The sequence below is a fragment of the Rhopalosiphum maidis genome, chromosome 1 (assembly GCF_003676215.2).
Source record: "Rhopalosiphum maidis isolate BTI-1 chromosome 1, ASM367621v3, whole genome shotgun sequence".
Classification (NCBI taxonomy): Eukaryota; Metazoa; Arthropoda; class Insecta; order Hemiptera; family Aphididae; genus Rhopalosiphum; species Rhopalosiphum maidis.
In genome coordinates this window covers 7,520,983-7,541,910 of record NC_040877.1, presented here as the reverse complement: position 1 = coordinate 7,541,910, position 20,928 = coordinate 7,520,983, and the positions used below count along the sequence as shown (strand labels likewise).

Below are 20,928 nucleotides of genomic sequence, written 5' to 3'. Positions count from 1 at the left end.
TTTTGTAATTTTCAAACTACTAATACACTATGTGCAAAAAATAAAAAAATAAATACAATAAAAATCTATTTTACTCAATAATTGTGTTGTTGGATTCAGTCGTCCAGGACATGGTGAACGGTAGTGTAACTAACAGCTATAAGGATAAAAAAAATTAATAGAAATAAACTATCTTCCAACAGATGAAATATATTCCATTATATTCTATATAGAAAACGAATAGACTCAATAAATGAATAGACGGCGAACCCAAAAATTATTTCTACGATACTGCCTCAAGGACCAAGTATAAGTAATTTGAATGCCTTTATTACTTCTGCAATGTACTCTTGATGTCTTATCAACAGATAATTGTTTAAACATTTTTCTTATCTATTAAATTTATAAGTAATTGAAAAGCAATGAAAGTTGCTCGGTTTCTTTTGAACATCAATAGCGTTTTATTTTTGAATTCAAGAAATTTTACGTACAATTAATTAGAAATACATGCAAGGAAGTTATGATGATGAATAATAATGTCACATACATATGGTACTACAAAATCAACATTTTTCTTTGAAATGGTTTCAGAAAATCGACTAACCTACATAAAATATAAATAGACAAAAATTACTTTGGTTGTTTGGTTAGTTAATATAATCAGTAGTAACTTAAACCTGGTAATAAAACTTAAAATTGAAACTCAAAAAAATATATATATCAACTTACTTTTTCGCACAGAATATTACATTTTTAAATATTATGCTGTATATTTGTATATAAAACTATAGATAACAATAAACAATAAAACTGTACACTACAACTACAATATCCGGAGACATATTAAGTATCACACTCCCGTAACTCGTCAAGATAATATAACAATTGATTAACCTAGCAGTCTCATAATCCAAATAGTATTATTAATGGCTCTTTTTAATAACCCAAATTTATAAAACCGGCACACAATATAATAAAGTATCTACACTAAAAAAATAAACTAAAATATTAAATAATACTATGATGTAAATAATTATAATTGTTTGTAATTTGTTTTATTAACTTTAAAAATATTTATTTTTATTATTTAACCCATTTACTATTCCAATATAACTAATGTATAAATATATTCATAAGTTCAAAAAACAGAAATAATTTAGTTCTTAAGTATTTTATTTAAGTGCTTACGTATAATTACATTATTGGTCAAAGTCCCGATAAAAAACCATAAGTATAATTTTTTACCACCAAACACAGTTTTTAAAGTATAAAGACCACATTCTATTTTTTTTTTCTATTATAATTAGTTTATTATAGTTTGATTTACCAAGCATGATCACCGAAAATAGTACCTACTTTGATGAGATAATAAACCGTTTTGAAGTACCATGATTTAATAATCTATATACAATTAAAACAAAATTGAATATCTATAATGATATTAATCATCGATATCATTATATTATAAACAATGTCACGATATTAAAATATTATCATTGTGGACCTATAATATTATTATAATAGATACTTGTAATGTATGTTCACGTGGGCACAAATCATTTTATTATAATAATCCGCATCATTGTTAAAGACTGCAAACGAATTGTGTACCTCGGTTTTTCCTGGTTACACGTGTCGAGTCTGGTAGATATTTATGGGTTACACGAGTCGAGTCTGGTAGATATTTATGGGTTACACGAATTGTGTCCGGTAGAATTTTGTGAAATTCACGAGTTGTGTGCAGATAAATTCAAATCGAGAAATTTGTCCATTACAATACTATGGGTATTATACGTATGTATTACACGATAATAAATGCTATTTCGTCATATTTATGACTAATATAAATTTCAATTAAAAATTATTGCACATTAAGCAAAAATTAAAATAAAACAGTTTTTATAAATTCAGAACGAGAAATTTGTTGATTACAATATTATATAAATAAAATATGTATATATATTGAATAATGTATATATTTTACAGTTTTACACGAGATTGCTGTTTCGTCATATTCATAAGTAATATAAATGAAATGTAAAACAAGTAATTACGTATAAAGCAAAAATGTAAATAAAACGGTTTTTATAAATCGACTTTTCTTCAATACACAACTCGTGTACGCCTATTTGTTTGCCGAGACACGACTCGGGTTCACCTAGGTACATATAGTAACTCCATGCCTAGGTACTCTTTTATCACAGGAGCACAACTCGTTAACTGCACGTTATTACTGTTCGTTATCACTGTTTTGAAATTGTTAACAACGTTTGCTGATCTGTGCACGGAAGTAAATAACCTCATATCGATGTATTGTATCGTGTATTATTTCTTATGTACATTACACGGCATACCGGTAAGACGGGTATTATGTATGTTGTGTATCCAATAACCGTTTATCATCATCTCGAATGACTTAAGGCTTTGTCGAAAAGTAAGAGTGGTTACAGTAGGCCAAGAAAAACTAGGTAAGTACCTTATGTTACGTGATCTTGCATTTAAACCGGTTTTGTTTATGGTGTGCGGCAGGTGATATATAAAATATTATTATGTTCTGTACGCGGAATGTTCACCATACGATTATGAAATGCGAAACACTATCTAGCTGTTATATTTTTAATAACGGTTCAACATTATTCGGTTTAGTTTTTGTAAAATATTTGTTCATATAACCGCCGACTGGCCTTTTCAAAGTACATTCAACAGCAATAAATAATATTGCGGTGTTAGTGTGTAGGTATTATTATAACGCTTAGAGGTTGGCAAATTATGTAATAATTCATACAATATTAACACTTGCTGACACTTTAATCAACAAAATGTTTACATGTTTTAAACAAAAGCCAACCATTAATAGACCATACAGGTACTTACTTTTATTTCAGTCAACGATACTTGTTTGTAAAATTGTATATTGATTTCATTTTATTTCCAGAGAGTTTAAAGCGTGAACTAAATTTTTTTTTCTATTCGCAATTAGCTTGATTTAAATTCTATTATACTATTAATTATTCGATGCTGTGAAAACCTGCGTGTTACACTAATAATATCAACAGCGTATATTACATTAACGGTCCTTGAAAAACATATTCAAAAGAAAATCGGCGATTTGAAATAATATCCACTGGACCGCAACCATTGAACTATTAATTTCCTCTGTCATTTGACTAAAACAGCAGCAATCATTCATCCGTGATAAAATTATATTTATGACTTATTTATATTATTCTTGAAATTATTTGAATATCATAATAAGATTAGGAATGTATATAATCAAGAATCACGACCAAAAACCATTATAGTTAGTATGTTATAATAATAAAGTTAAACCTTGAAAATAAAAATAATATTATTATTTTGTGGTTAACATCCACCGCAGTTGATGACCTGAAGTTTGAAAATAGGTACATGCTTTTATGGTAACAAATAACTAATAGGTAGTGTAATATATGAGCTCTTGAAGTAAATGATTTTTGTTATTAAACATTATTTAGTAAAAAAAAAATCTTGATTTTCAGTGAAAAACACAATTTACGATACAATAATAATAGTTTACACTTATCAAATTCACACGTTGTTAACAAACAATCAACAAACGTGTCAACACTTTAGTAAAACAGTTATGAGCACGTACAACTCACTCTTTTTTACACAAAGTCCAAAATAATAATACACATATAAAAATTAAATGTAATATACAATATCACAATATTCAAAACGATCAAGATCGGTTATTAACTTATGCCTACTCTAAATTAATAGTTTGTATAAGGGTCAAGGACATCAGTACTCGTGTTTTCACACTATAAAAGGCGTATCGAATATAATATTAAAATAATAATAATTTTTGAAACCAAATTATATGTTTAACAGACTTAACTTTAACAAACGTATTTATCTTATTGCTACAAAAGTAGTATATTGTATTGTGTACAAAACAAATTTGTAGAAAAGAAAACTAATGACTAGAATTGCATTGATCGTAATACTATTAGAATTACAATAATTGTAATTTACATAAAATGATCAACTTTCGAGTACCTACGTCGTTCCCAAAACAATTACAAATTGTATAGCAGGACTAAGCAATATTTTGATCAAAGGCACGGGCGCGCGCGATTGGTTAAAACGAATTACACGAAACGTGACATCGCCCACAAGATACATAAATAATAAATAATTTAAATAAATTACATAAATAAATAAAATAAAAACACGACATCCTACGTACTTAAATGCAACAATAAAATGGCCTAAGCTAATAATGATCACATAACGACGTAAAGTGGCGTTAAAATTCAGTCAAGAAACGTAAAAATTAAAGTGTGGTAATATATTATTATATAGTCCTGTCATCGGGGGTTTAAGATAGCCGGGAAATCGCAAGACCTATGGCTCCGACGTGGACAATCAAACAAAATCGAAAAATCCGCGTGAACCTACTGGAATCCAATCAGTAACGTATCTCTCTTTGAGTCGTCGTCGCAATCGTCGACCTCAAGTCGGTCTCAAAATAACGTACGCACGCAACAGGCCTCGACGAGCTCACTGCCGGAAGTCGGATCGATGACGGTACTCGAAAGATCTTGGGTGTGGTGTGGGGGGAGAATGTCGGGGAAGCGCGATCTCTATCAGTTTCCGTTGCGCAAATTGGCACTGGACACCATGTTCGCCTGCATCCAGTGGTGGATTTCCAATGGACACTCGGGCTTCATCCGGGGCGCCTCCTGATCGCCGGGCCTCTCCTTGGCGCGCTTGGCCAGTAGTTCACCCATCAGCATCTCGACGTCACAGTTGATCACCCTCTGCCGGCAATGGACGATGGCGTTGACGAAGTCGTCGCCCCGACTTACGAACCTGTGTTCCATGTAAATCGAGTCTCGGTCCCAGTAAACGATCCGGGACGATATGCTGTACAGGCTGAACGTCCGGATAAACTTCCGGTACCGGATGCTGGTGCCGCCCTGCACGGGAAGCCCGCCCTTTTCCCGGATCGCTTTCCACAGCCCGGTGCGCGTGTAGAACTCGGTCCGGGCGAAGTCCACCTCTCGCAGGTACCTCGAGTTGTTCATGTGGAAAAGCAGGAAGTCCACGTCCGTGGTCAGGCACGCCGAAGAGTAAGAAGTCGTGTCCAGTATGTACACGTACTTCTTGAGGATCCGGCACATGGTCGCGCACCACAGAGTCCGGGCAAAATAGTGCACTTCGAACACCCAGTACAGGAGCACGATCACCAGCAGCGCGGTCACCGCGACCGTGTACGTGTCGCACGTCAACAGGAAGTTAATCATTTTCACTCGGTTTTATCGCGCGAATATTCACGTTTTACGCGGTACTGTATAAAAAATACTAATGTTTACGTAATAAATGTGTACGCGATTCTAAAAGCGCGGAACCCTGAGCCCTTCGAGCATCTCAACTCTGGACCATCGCGACCAATCGCGGGGCCGTTTCGAGACGCTTCCTCCAACCGAAGAACGCTTTGTCGAAGACTCGCGGGTCTGTATATATAAAAAAAAAACAATAATAATAATAATGAAACAAACCGTACGAATAAAAACGCACGTTGGAATTATTTGAGTTATTTTATACTATAACAACAACTATAATAATAATAATAATAATAATAATATTCACTGTGTATTGTTTATTCACACCACTCGCGTATCAGCTGCGGTTGCGTATGACCATCGCACGGGAAATAGACGATAAGTGCTCGCGTCCGATAATAACATTGCCCGACATCGACGTAATAAAAACCAAAATCGAAATTGTACCTATACGATGAGGGTAGTAGGTATCGACGCCAAACGACGAAATCGTATGATGTTCAAATCGTCGCTATAATATAATATTATTGTTGTCGGTGGTCGGTTTCTCGCGCGCTATCGCGTTCGTGTGCTTCGGACTCGCCGCCGTGAAAGATATGACTGCGCGTGTGTGTCGATCGCCGCACGACTCGTAAACACGAACGTAATATTATTATACGCGAACACGAGTCGTCGGACGGCCGACGCGTCGACGGCGAGAGACTTGCCGCCGCGTGCAACTACCCCTACCACGGTACTATTATTATTAGTATTTTATTGTTGTTGTTATTATATTACACGCGCACGAAACGCGTACTCTCGAACAAGCGTTATTGTACATACATACTTTCAGACGGCGGCGGCGGCGGCGGTGACGATGTTCGCCGATGTCGCTGCCGTAAGCAAAAAATGAAATATCTCCGACCATACGTTTTTGTGTTATTTATTATTATTATTATTATTTTTTTTTCCATTATATAATAATAGTGTACCTACGTACATTTCGATTGCGTGCAGCCGTCGCAACGCGATCGGTCGTCGTGGACGGGATAGGTCGCCGACAAACGTACCAGCTTATATAAGGTCAACGTGTGAGCACGCCCACGGATCGCACTTGGTCGGTGACCGCTTATAAATTTTTGGCTCTTCGGCAAAATCTCTCATTCACGCTTATTGGACGGATACCATCTAGTTAACAATGAAAATTAAATTAAGTCGGTTCTTTGAGAATGAAAGTGAAAAATTATTAAAAATATTTTTTTTTTTTTTGTATATATTTATTATCAAGTTTCTTAACTAAATTGTTAGTTGTGGAGCAGTGTATTATAAATCTGTTGTAAGAACCTTGGCAAAAAAATACCATAAATGTCAGGGTTTTTTCCTATAAAATCATCAATGATTTAGTCCAGACTCCAAAGGGTAAAGATTAAAATACGCTTTAATTTGTTTTGACGTCGACAAAAACATATACAACATAATATTACCATAATGGTAATGTAAAAATGTTACATCAAACACATCTCTCAGAAAAAATCGCCAATAATACAGATTTTAAAACTTTGTTCCAGATTATAATTATTAGTTTACCATATTAGTAATAATATTATGTTTTGAAGGTCAATAATGTATTCAACGTTAAGACTATTTACAATCAGTAATCATTATATTATGCTATGAACAACTAACTACGTATACACTTCCTGTTGATTTCTAACAACGTCTTTTTCGTCGCTTCCATTGATGAAGAGAAACCCGTCTATCTAAAATTGATATTTTTTTGAATAGTGATGCATAAAAAAATAAAAAATAATTCTCATCATGAAAAAAATCGAACAAATATTTCTAACTCACTATTGTTGTATTGTTTAAAGTAAATCAACTGGGAAAGTTTAAAACCGTGTGAAAAATATTGTTGGGTCTACTAAATTCACAGACTGTATTTGTAACATTTTCAACACTTGCACGTGTCATATTGTAAGTAGGTACCTATAGTTGGCATGTTTAAAAAGTTTTTTGCCACAGTGTTACCTAATTTATATTAGTCATATTATATATTTATATTAATAGGCAATAGCAATATATTATAATATAATTATATATATATATGCATCTATATGAAGTCATCTAATTTAATATACCTATGTACATAACATGTTATGTAACATAATATTATAATAACTGTTGATGAAGATAAATTTAAGTTTATGATAATTATAAATTATAATACAAGAAATACATATTGTAGATCTCAACTTATTTCATTTCAGATTTTGGTTAAGTTCCTAATAAAAGTACTAAGTAATATTATTTCAAAAATGTAAAAACAATAATGTTGATTGTGGTTCTTTTTCAGATTATTATTTCAAACACTTAATTATAATTCATTATTATAACATAACTACTTATTAGTTATTGATATGATGGATTTTAAAAATATTTTTATTTAAAAAAAAAATTATGTACCTACTTGTATTTCTTGGAAAATAATATTTATAATATCCAAAATATTTATTATTGATTATTCTCGAGCCTGAAAGTTTATTTTATGACTGACCTAATTTTTTCAATAATTTATGTGAATGTGACTATAGCCTATAGACGTGCAGTAAAACTTATATTTAATTTGAACATATATACATTTCATAAAAATTTTATACCACTATCATCGATTATAGTATATTTTAGTTAATATGTTTTTTGATTCTTAAAACAATATCACGTAATCAGTATTTTGATTGTGAGACTAATTTCATCGGTACTATAGATATCTTAAAATTACATTCTTTTTAAATATTCCAAATAGATGTATTAAAGTAAAGTATAAGATCAACAATTGAAAAAATATATAAGTGGTGCTAGAAAATAATATTTACAAATCTCTAAATAAAATAAAAGTTTTAGCACCCAAAATATCTAACAATAGTAGTTTTTTCTACCAGTGGGACGAAATTAATTGTATAATAATTTCATTAAATAACCCTAAAAATAATAATTTCACTAGAAGAAACGATACTTTAATAATATACGTTATTTAAAAATCAAGGTAGCCAAGTGAACACGGAAGTACCAAATAAAGTAGTTTCTTATAGTCAATAAATATAAAGTCTGCGTATTTGCATAAAAATGTGATCCCTGAACATTATTTTAAATAGTATAAAATACTGAAAATTTAATTCCATTTTAAAAGTCACGTCTAATATGATTTAGTTTATTAATCATATTCTTTTATGGTTAATTAAGGAAATTAAAATATTTTATAAAAGTATTTATTATAAATTTGAACAAAATTAGAAATAAATATGAATCTACCGCCTTCAAGCTATGCTTGTATTGATGGTAGATGGTTACAATTTATATCACTTAAATTAACAATCCAAAATATTAACATAATTTTTAAAATAATAAGATTATATTTAGTGTACGCACAAGAACATAAAAATAATAAATAAACAAATATATAAAAATAATTATCTTGTTTGTTCTTTGTTTCAGTTGTTTAAGGTTAGGTATTTTTTAATTTATAATTTATGTAATTAAAATCATTCTATTTTTAGTTCAACGTTTAATAATCATAGATGAATTCTAAATTATAGAATACATAGTTAATATTATATTTATACGAATATATTATATTACACATATTATACACACATTACATTATTATATCGCACACGCACAATACACGTGCAAAGTTGTACGTTAAATTATAATAGATACGTAGGTAACCAATAGCTAACCATGTAAACTTATTATATTAAAATAGGTGTGTAAATATGGTAGTGTATAATTTTTTTTTTTTTAAAGTAGTTAAGAAATAATAACAGAATTTGTAATTTTGAGGTAGTTCAAAATTACAAATTCTGTTATTATTTCTTTATTTTATACGACTACGTATTTGTGTGCAAAAAACACAACACAATTGCGCATCAAAAATATAGGATTTGTCTTTTTTATAACAAAAGATACAATATTTACTAATATATAATCAAAAGAATCTAAGTTATCGGAAAGAGCATTTTTAATTGAGGTAACACGAAAAGGTATCGTTGACTGCAGACTATATTTTTGACTAATAAGAGCGAAATTACTAAATAATAATATGATATAACCGAATTCCTAAATAATTCTTATTTTTTTTTTTTTTTAATTGTATTCATTTTATAAGTGATTATATTAAATTAATTTTTTTAAATCAAGTTTTCTCATATTAAAATTTTTAGTATGAAATCGTGTTAGGTATTTTTTTTCAGGTAAGAATATAAAATTTGTGAAATCGTACTGCACCACATTAAAATACCAATAAAATAATCATACCCTAGGTAGATGATAAACGATAGTGGAAGATAGTTAAAATACAACTATATATTAACATGTATTTGAATATTATTAATATAATATTTATTAATCTTTTATTCGGAATCAGGCCAAAATGACTACCTATTGGCTAATTCTATTAACAATTCTATAAATAAAGTTATAATAACATTTTGATTTTCATGAAGTATAAATATTATTGTAGCACTTGATTTTTGAGATAATTAACTAAAATACTCTATCCAGCTATGAAGCAATAATAACTTAATGTTAAGCTTTTAAACTTCTTTTTAACTAATTGTTTAAAGCCCTAAAACATTTATATGTAAAAACTATTATAAGAGGACACTATACTAGCATGTGTTGTCTCTGTCTTATACACGCGTAACATAGTTAAAAACTGTTTTGCGCGAGACAACTTTACTCCCTCGATATTTATATCACAATAACCAAAATTTCAAATCGCATCGAGAAGAACTTTACCTGTGTTTTAGCGTTTTAATTTTTTTGATAGTGGTAACCAGTAATTTTTAATAATTAAATGAAAAAAACCTTAAGTTTTCAAACCGATAACTTTAATTGCATTCATGTTATTAAAAAAATTAAAACGCTACGACACAGATAAAGTTCTTCCCAATGGGATTTATAATTTTGGTTATTTTGATTAAAATATCGAGGGAGTAAAGTTGTCCTGCGCAAAACAGTTTTTAACTATGTTACGCGTATATAAAACAGAGACGACACATGCGGGTATAGCGTCCTCTTAATTAAAATATTTGTTTACTCTATAAAAATTAATTTTTACTATTTATTTCATTTTTTTAAATAATTAACTAGTTATAGAATGTATTCTATTGTAATGTAATGTAATGTATTTGTATTTATACAATGAAATCAATGATCACTGTCTAATTTGAAAAAATAAAATAAAATGTATCATAATTCAACTAATAATGAATTAAAATAACTGCGTATGATTAACTTAAAAACGAAAACGTATCTCGTTATACCTAGTTGGGATATTTTTAAAGTTAGGTTGGATTATACTATGACAAATATTTCATCAGTGAATACAACGGAACATTTTATTACACTGGTGGTATCATGAGCATAAAATAAATTGATCTAATGATTAATTTCTAAAAGAGTATCTAGGTACGTACCATAATTTACACGGTCGTGAAAAATGTCCTTGTTAGCTGCGTTGATACTATCGGCTGAATTATACTGAGTCGCTTAAAAAATATTGTATTAAATTGTTCTTGGAATTCGTACATAATTTATTGCTTGAATAGACCATGTACATTGTCTAGGCAATGGCACAAAGCTAATAATTATACTAACACCCAACATCTATTATTCTTGTATTATCAATAACGTTCAAGTTGGATGAGAATACCCGGCCCCCGCAATAGTTCAAAATTTAAAAATACGTTTACTTAAGCTTACATTTTATCTGATCGTTAAGCTCGAAGGTCAAATCTCGATGAAATCAACAAATGAAAAATATATATTATGTATGTTGTGAATCAAAATCACTGCCCAACTGCCGTCTGCAGTGCGGAAATATTAAACCATAAATATTTTATGTAAAAATAATAAGCAAGGGGTTACTATTATATTATCTACTGACATTATAAGTTTATATTCAAAGTATAAAAAGTAAAAATATAATTATTTATACGCCTAACTATAGAAACTATCTATAAGATCAGAAATCTATTGAAGTGTTTGGACTATAATTATATTATTTTCTACTGTTTTATATTTAAATTTTAAACTAATTAAACATAGATTTATGTGTAATTGCACTAAAAATATAATTAAATAAATTCATTATGCACATAAATTACCACCGATGTTTTAGGTATACCTAAATAAGCTTAATATTATATTATAATTATTAATATATTTTTGTTAAATTATATTGATAACTTTTCCTTCATCGACCACAAAAGCTTATCTTGTGATTAATCTCTGAAAACATACGGTATGGCTAAACAAAACTTATGTATAACAGTGCAAATTCAATATTTACACAGCCACTCTGTCTACAACATCACAATAAATACTAATACTATTATAAGAATAGTGCAAGAACCCGGTGTCCTAGACATTTACATTCATCGATATTTCTACTATTCAAACTCTATAGAATTAAGGTACACCACAGGGTCATCAACAATTATTTTACATACCACATGTCCACAAATTATACAACGTGTCCCGACGATAATAATATATAATATGTATAGTCCATTTTATAAAACTCATGCGAAGTCGAGTGACTATACACACAGTCATAGGTACTATTATATCAGCTAAGGTGACTAGCCTCGATACTTTAACCGACTTGTAACAAAAGTATTGTATAATATAGGTGTATACTAATTGCTTACATACTATATGATGGATATAAGTACATGATTCAAGATGAATACACCATATCTTTTTACAAATGAGTTGGATCATGTCGGGCCTACATGTTGTGACTAACGCTTGGTCCGACTATTCGACCATGAAACATAAAACACTAGCATTATAAAAAAATCTCCCGGTTGCCACAAGTCACAACAGCATAGGTAGGTAATATGTAGGTAGCACAAAACTAAATTGCGTGCTCCAATTTACGTCTTTGTTTAAAATGATTTGTAAATTCTAACGTTAAACAGTTAAACCTTTAGTATGGAAAATATTTATATTATTATCATGGTTTTTAATCAAATTAATTTAACTGAACTAATCGTTCAGGTCACTCGGATTTCTCCAATGAATGATATTGTGATGAAATAATGTATGTAACCCCGCTTGTTTATGCGTAGGAGACTTAAATAACGTGGAAACCATATTACTGTAAAATGAAAGTTATTTATTCCAAGTCCAAACCATTGTTTCGTGTGTTTAACTGGTATAGCAATTCATCGTTCAACAAAAATATTATTTGATATCTAGTAAAAATGTATTTATTATTTGTAAAAAATATTTTCAATTTTCAGAACTATGCAATATAATGCAGTGTCGTAGTTATTCATGTATTATACCAATAAATTATAATATATTGCTCGAATGAAAAATAGAATAGCAAACAAAGTAACAACTGCCAAAGTGCATAAAATTTATTTATATTCTATTATAATACTATATGTGTTATAACGTGAAAAAAAATCAATAAATTTATGCATAGTTTTTTGTGAGTTGTAAAAATAAATAGGTTAGTAGGTACTTTGTTTTATATAATATATATACATATATACCAAATCAGTGTACAGAGTAGTGTATCAATATACACTATAATATTATACATCTAAGTACATCACTAGTAATCAGTAATAATTATCAAGTAGTTTCCAATAACATTAGTAATAATTTACATAAATATCTCCAAATAAAAACTAGAATAAAACTTTTAATAATTAATAATTGTTATAAATGTCTACACGAGTAATATTAAATTACAAAAAAAAAAAAAACAAATACCGATAGTTATTTATAGTCGAATATTATACAATGATACAAATATTCGTATAGCTTATTTTAGTTCCAAATATAATTTTGAAAAACGCTCGAATAAAAATTTATTTATTGAATTTATTATTCTATATATTAAGTGAATATATTATTTTCATAAAACCATTCTAAAATATTTATAAAAACGGTTAAAAAAAAACTTGCTTATATCGTTATCATGTTGCGCTTATTAATGATTTTGAATTAAATGTTACTAGGTATAGATACAATTCCAACTCAACACTACTTAACTATTAACTTTAAAATTGTAAGGTCTAGTTAGTGGTATAATTATTGTATTAAGAAAATAAAATAAAATATAAGATAAATATTTAAACAAAAACAACTTTACCAAAAATGTATGGGTTTTTAGTTAAATTAAAATTTATTTTTTATTTTTTATGCTATTATATACTTGTACATAAACATTATATACTCACTATAAAACCGTACTAATTTAAACTCGTAAGTCATATTTTTTATTTAATTTAGTATATTATGAGAAGTGAGAATAAAATATAATATAAGTGAACCTAAAAAAATAAATCATGAAGCTATTAATTTTGTTTTACTATAATTTAAAACAATCGTTAAAAGCAAATACTGTTCAGTAGTATAATTGACGACATTAACCCATTACGATGTAGGTTGAGGTCATTGAGAATGGACCTTTTCGTGTATGGAAATTAATAATGTTTTACGTAGATTAATGGATTAAAATAAATTACATAAATGCACAATAACAGTTATTATTATTATTATTATTATTATTATTATTATTATTATATACTCTGACCAAAAAATTTCAAATCGTAATAAATTATAATAACTATTGAAATAGTTTAAGACTTAATACGTTTAATATTTTAATTAATCAATCATGATCTTAGTAGAAATTACCAATTAAAAAACACAATTTTTATAATCTGAAAATATAAAAGACGTACACTATCCTAATTCGTAGGCAATGGTACTACAGAGACCTAGTGTTTAGACATTTGTTTCAAGTTATTTATCTCGATAATAAGGATAATATTGTGATGTATTAGTACTTGGTATATTATTATTGTTAATTTTAAAACGATAATAAATCATTGAAATAAAAAAAACAGTATAATATGTTTATCCCGAGCACAGCTCTGTTAAACTACGTTTCCTAAATCGTGGACCTCTTTGATATATTCCGATATCACGGTCGTCTTTTCTCCTCAGCCGATATGATTACAAAATGTGCACATTCGCTTAAAAACGTTAGGAGAATATCTATGTAAAAATTATACCAATTATATTAAATTATGATTAGAATAAGTATTATAACGTTATTATTTTAATTTTTAAGTAAAAAATACAATATTATGACATAAATGCATTCATTTTACTTCTCTTAGAATCGAACATATCATATTAAATTGTTCGCATGAAATTGTTTAACATAGTTATATTAGTATTATGATGATATCAACCTTCCATATCAAATATTCAAATCATAAATGCAATGTTGCATGTCAAACAAAATTAAACAATGCATTAAATAGGTTGTTATAATTTGAAATAATCTATGATAAAATCAATTTTTCCATAATTCAAACTTAAGCCGAAAAATTATTATTAATAAATAACATCATGTTTAGTTATTCTAAATCAAACTGCATAAAATCTAATTATATAAATCTTTTGAAAATGATTTTTAAAAATATAGATCGTTGTTAAATTGAATCATTATATAATACAATAGTAGTATCAGCATATTAAATATATATTTTTCTCCCTCGTAAAAAATTGACTGTGAGAAATATAAATAAAAATCTTTCCCTGTGATATTTCAGTATGCGATGCTTAAAAAACTCTACTACGATAGAAATACTTTATAAAAGACAAATAAGGGATGCCTTTAGCGTTTTATAACAAATAAGTGACAAAAATCCAAGTACATACAAGATATAAAAAAAAGTCATTAGCATATTGTGTTACATAATATTTACATATAAATTTTTCGGTTTTTCACTCTTTGACATTAAACGAATTCGTTTACAATACAAATATAAGTAAAAAAATATCACGTTTTTAGTTTAAACTGAATACAAAAATACCAATAACATTAGCTATTACCATATTTTACATATATATATATATATATACAGTATGTCCACAATAATAGAAAATACTCAATAACACAAACAAAAGTTAAGTACTTGAATGTTAACCATGATTGTTTTATTTATGAAAACACGTTAACTAATAGATTATTGTATTATAATATACTTTTAAGTAAATATGTTTTTTTATTATTATTATTATTATTATTATTATTATTATTATTGTAACTTATAAGCATATACTGAACGACTTTCTTATTTTAAATATCAACTACCCATTTTCACCAGGCATTATTTTTCTTATATTTTTTTTTTTTTAATTTTGGTTGTCAACTAACTTTTCCGATAAGAAATAGCATTTTTAATATTAGATATAATTTCCATAATGATACTAACGTGTAAAATTTTTTTAGAACGTTAGTTTCAGAGTATTTTATACGCAGTTATTTCCTAATTTCCTTGAATAATTTTTGTTCTGATTACCAGCTATATGGCTATTATGATTAAAAAAATAAGAAAGTCTGACTCATTTCACTCAACTCAAAAATGACTAATAATAATTACCTATTAAAAATAATTCACACGTTGCAGGTATATATCTAACATTCAAATTATATTACTCAACCTTAACCTTAACCGCTATTTTTTAATGTTTTGCACCAAATTTCATCACTATCACTTGTTCACGTGTACAATATATATTCAACATTAATTATGATTTTATATCATTAATTGTTTCGAGCATAGCTTAGAGTCAGCATTCGTCACTAAATATAATGTGCAAGTGCACCTAAATACAATGCAATCAAGAAAGTAATATTATGAATTTGGCTATCAATTTTATAGTATTTTATTCAAATTACTGATTTTTTTTTTTTTAATATGTTCAATTCTTAAAAATACATACAAGTGTTAATATTTCTAACGTCATATTTGATATTATTTTAAATATATTTGTAAAATGTAAAATATTGATTCATTATAAATAAACACAAAAGTTATCAAGGGTCTATTTAGGAGGGGGAGTGGATATATTACGTATTTCCCCAATCAAACATTTTTTGGGATTTATAGGGCGGAAGTATTACTGTCCATAATTCACAACCATCGTACATCGTCAATCAAGAGACTTGAACATATTTTATGATATCGCAATTTTATGAAAAAATCAATACCACTTTATTTACATAATGTAATTTAATTTTGTCCATCATATTTGGTGAAATATCAATGATAGGGTCACAGATAATATAAAATTATTTTATATAGTGTACGATACAGGTTAACACATCGACAGGCTGGTGTAACTCATATTAACATATATCTTTATATTGTAAATTTTAATCTATACTACAGCTATATCACTCAAAAATCAAAATTATATCTACCCTGTATAATGAATCTAATTAATTACTAATTACTTGCTATAAACTTAATATTTTTTTCGTTGATTTTTTTTTAGTTAATCAAATAAATATACAACTTATATACCAGATATACATTACACTTATTGAATGCCACGATTTACTTTAATGGATCACCTATTATAAAAAAAAAAAACATCTCGTCTTGGTTTTTGCGACGGCAATATGATGAATGTCTCGCAAGAAATATCATAAATTCAAAGTAAACACATATAAAATACTGTTTTTTACATTTCTGTTTGGGTTTGTTGGATGCAATTGGGTTAATGAAGGGAAATCTGGGATGCAGCTGATTTATGAAGAGTACTTTAAAAATGTCGGCCACTGGGCAATTAATTTAGTTGGAAAAAATGTCACTATGCGTCTATATGCACTTTATGGACCAAGTTAGTTGTTGTAGTAATTTCTTAGCTTCAATACGACCTTGTCTGTTTGAATAATTACAACCATTGAACCATAAGGTGTACATGTTTTTATTGTAAGCTGTGTTAAATAATATGTACGATTATTCTTTATAATTCACAAATGTCTAAATGCATTATAGTAGAACTAAGAACGTATCATAATAAATCAACCGGAAAAAAGCAAAAATAAATTAGTAGTAAATTATAAGTATCATTTATATGAGAAATTTTCTCGGTCAATAGTTCAATCATTGTAATACATACATAATTATTATAAAGGCGTTAACAGTATTATTATAGAATAATCAATAAATAATGTTATATATTATTGTAACATTATTATATCTTAATCTTGTAAGAAGTAGATACAGAGTTTTATTTTATACATACAAATTATTTTAGTTCTATGTTATCAACATTTGAAAAATAAATAAAATTGATCTAAATCAATGTAAAAAAAATATATTTGAATACCTATACGAACAGTCACATTTACGAAGAATATAAAACTGTATGCATGATTGTGGGCTGATAATATTACGTCTCAGGATTGCCATCAGTAACGAACATTCAATAACTTTATATTTGGTCCCATACACCTACAAGACTCTTCGGAAGGTTGAAGATCCCGCTGACACAGCCATACCCACAACTCTGCAATGCCTACTGAAATTATGAAAAACGGTTCACGTAGACAGATACGCCAGATAACCCAAATAATTTCTGTACTATAATATATCGTTTTGGACGAAAATATGACGTGATCTCGTCATAACCTATGTGGAAGGCCAAGATAATAAGTCAGTATCGATTAAACTAGGTAGAAAAATACCAAACCGACATTCTTGTTTATATTTTCAACAATGGGAAGTAAACCACTCATATCGCCATTTATATATATTTAGCCAATAACCTTCTGATTTTTTTACATTAGTCATATATGATAGCATTGTTGAATAATTATCGGATAAATAATTTACTTATAATTAATTATGTTAATCGACTAAAAATACAATAGTCTTATTTATCACGTTATTATGCAATTTATATTTCTATACACAATTTATTATTGAATTTATTTGTCAAATAATTTATATTTAAATGAGAAACAAAAATTAATTCTGAAAAAAAAAACATTAATTTTGTTTTAATCATACTTCTATAACTCAAATTATCTTGTTTAATATTTTTTCCGTCAAAAGACATCATTAATCTATTAAATTATAATATTATCAACCTTCTTGTACACTTAATTCAAACTAAAAGTAAAATAAAAACCTATAAATTAAGGATTTTAGAATTTTTTAAACCTTTTACCAATATGTATTGGATAGTACTGTATTATAAATAATCTTAGAACCTAAACTATTATTAACATTTTATAATATTAATACATTATGCTATGGCCTCTAATTTTATTATTATAAAATCAAGAATTTGACGAACAAAAATAACTAACTAATCGGATAATATCAATAATAAATCATCGTCGTTTATTTATTTATAAGCTTAGTTAATGATTGCTATTACTTATTGTCATACAAAATCAATAGAATAAAGTATAAAACCAAGGACACTTCATCGTCTTTTTATTATTATTCTAGTCGCGATTAGAGATTTGGAAGGAAAGATTCATTGGATGTTTTCTCATTTTGAGAAACGCTTGCTTTGCTGCACATTCGATCGCACAAATACTATTGTAATATATTGTATTCATAGCATCTTCAATTTATATAAAAAAAATACGTTTTTGCATCAATGTCTTCATGCGTCATTCGATTGAGGCTTAAACAACATTAACAAACAAGTTTATGATAGGTAAAATGAAATAAATAATTACAATTATTACCTATTAATATTATTATTTAGGAAGTATATGTAATCGATTAATTAATGAAAAATTATTTACTAAATATACAGGAAAAATGTTATTTAAATTTATAATAACTTAATTTGTTGTAATATTATAAATACAGTATGGTAAGCGGATAGTATAATGGTTATTATTCTAGCAATAAAATTAATTCTTAAAACTTAATTTATTATCAAAATATTATTCAGGTACACTGGAAGAGCTTAATAATAAACTTAAGCCGTATCTTTTAAAATGTTCATGTATGAATAATATGATTTTAAAATTAAATTAAAACTGCTAGCAAAACCATATTTGTATATGTATATACTTCACAAATAAATATTTTACAATAAAATTTTCATTTTTATAAATTGAAAGAAATATTTAAAATAATCAGTTCAAACTCCGAGACATATATATATATATATATATATACCAACAACTAATTTAAGTAGGTTTTATTATTTGAAACTTTATTATGAATAAAAAAAATACATCGACATATTATTTTATTTCATTGCAAACAAATAAAAGTGTTTAAAAAATAGTGAATTACTATAAATAATAACTATTTGCACACACTACATATTACATAGTATATTATATTAAAATTCCGGTGTAGCTAAACATCTTAAATGTTAAAAATAGTAATGCAATTTTTTTTTTATACAAACAAAAATAATTATTAAAACTAATTACTTGATATATCTCTGTAGGCAGTGATTTTTCACATTTAATATTGCGATGATATGATTTTTTTAATTTTAACTTCGACAACTAATGTATTATATGCTAATCATAGACGTGAGTACGTGACTAGGATTCTTCCTCAAAGACACAGTATACATTTAATTTCAAATGCCATTACAATTTTCAGTATTTTAATTCTTAAAATTATTGATGGTGGACGATGTTTTAGATATTTATGAAAAAAACCTATCCTAAAAGCTCATTTTTGGGAGATAAACAAGTACGTCACAAAGTTTTTTTTTTTATAAATTTATTTAATATTTTTATTATTATACATGGCATAATATGGTTTAGTGCAATAATTTTTGGTATAAAAATTGTCGTTATTATACTTAATCAGCTGTTGCTAGATACTTACAAATTTTAACAAAATGACAAAAACAAATAGCAGAAAGTTTAGACATCTTACCATTAATTAATATTATCTAGTCATTAGAATATTCAATTGTATTCTTGACATTCATGACGTTCATGCATAGTTACAACTATGGAGTTAATAATTTTATCGCGTTCACATTTAAAACAAAAATTGTGTACATAATAAAAATTAAAAATTCTTCTAATGGTATTCCTAAATAAATAAAAATCATACAAACTTATGTTATAACAAAATTTAAGTTATTCCACAAAATATTAATTTTAAATAATAATAATAATAATATATTATGTACCTATATCCAATCGATGCAATATAATATTTTTATTTCAGAATTTTAACAGTACCTTACACTTAGGACAAAAAATCAACAACTTTGCACTAAGTATTTTTGTTATTATTTATGTTCTACCCCCGTTAATGCACAGGACCACTTAGCATAACTGCAGTGCACGCAAACGGGCTAAGAAGTACCTACCGGGGCGTGTAACTGATGGCAAACTATATTAACGACGCGTACCTATGTCCCAATATTTCCTCTCCAGCCGCCACTGTAAAACAAGCATTATTTAGAGAGGCTTCTCAGTGTTTTATGTCGATAACCATTGACAAATAATCTATTGATTACACGTATTTGCGTACATCCACGAGACCGCAGAGATGCCAGACGATCACTTTATCGGAATAATAACCAATGATGTATAATAATGATTTTCATTCCAACCGACAACCCAATATGCATAAAATAAAAATTATGTGCTGTAACACCATAAACACGTGAGTCGTGGTAAATTATGATTTTTATGCTTTATCATCACTTATCATATTTTATTATTTACAACCACGCTTTGCTCATAACCGCTATATTTTTCCGCGTAAAATAATATTTTATTGCCATGCAGTTTTATTTTATT

The 20,928-nt window shown here is 27.7% G+C and overlaps 1 protein-coding gene across 1 annotated transcript; it reads right to left on the bottom strand.

Annotated features, from left to right (window-relative positions):
* Positions 1 to 3,436: 3,436 nt before the first annotated feature.
* Positions 3,437 to 6,154, bottom strand: LOC113560467 (protein THEM6-like). The gene is made up of 2 exons (XM_026966351.1): positions 5,617 to 6,154; positions 3,437 to 5,480 (listed from the first exon to the last, which is right to left on the bottom strand). The coding sequence occupies exon 2, from the start codon at positions 5,268 to 5,270 to the stop codon at positions 4,611 to 4,613; it is 660 nt and encodes a 219-aa protein (XP_026822152.1). The 5' UTR covers positions 5,271 to 5,480; positions 5,617 to 6,154; the 3' UTR covers positions 3,437 to 4,610.
* Between the last annotated feature and the right edge of the window lie 14,774 nt (positions 6,155 to 20,928).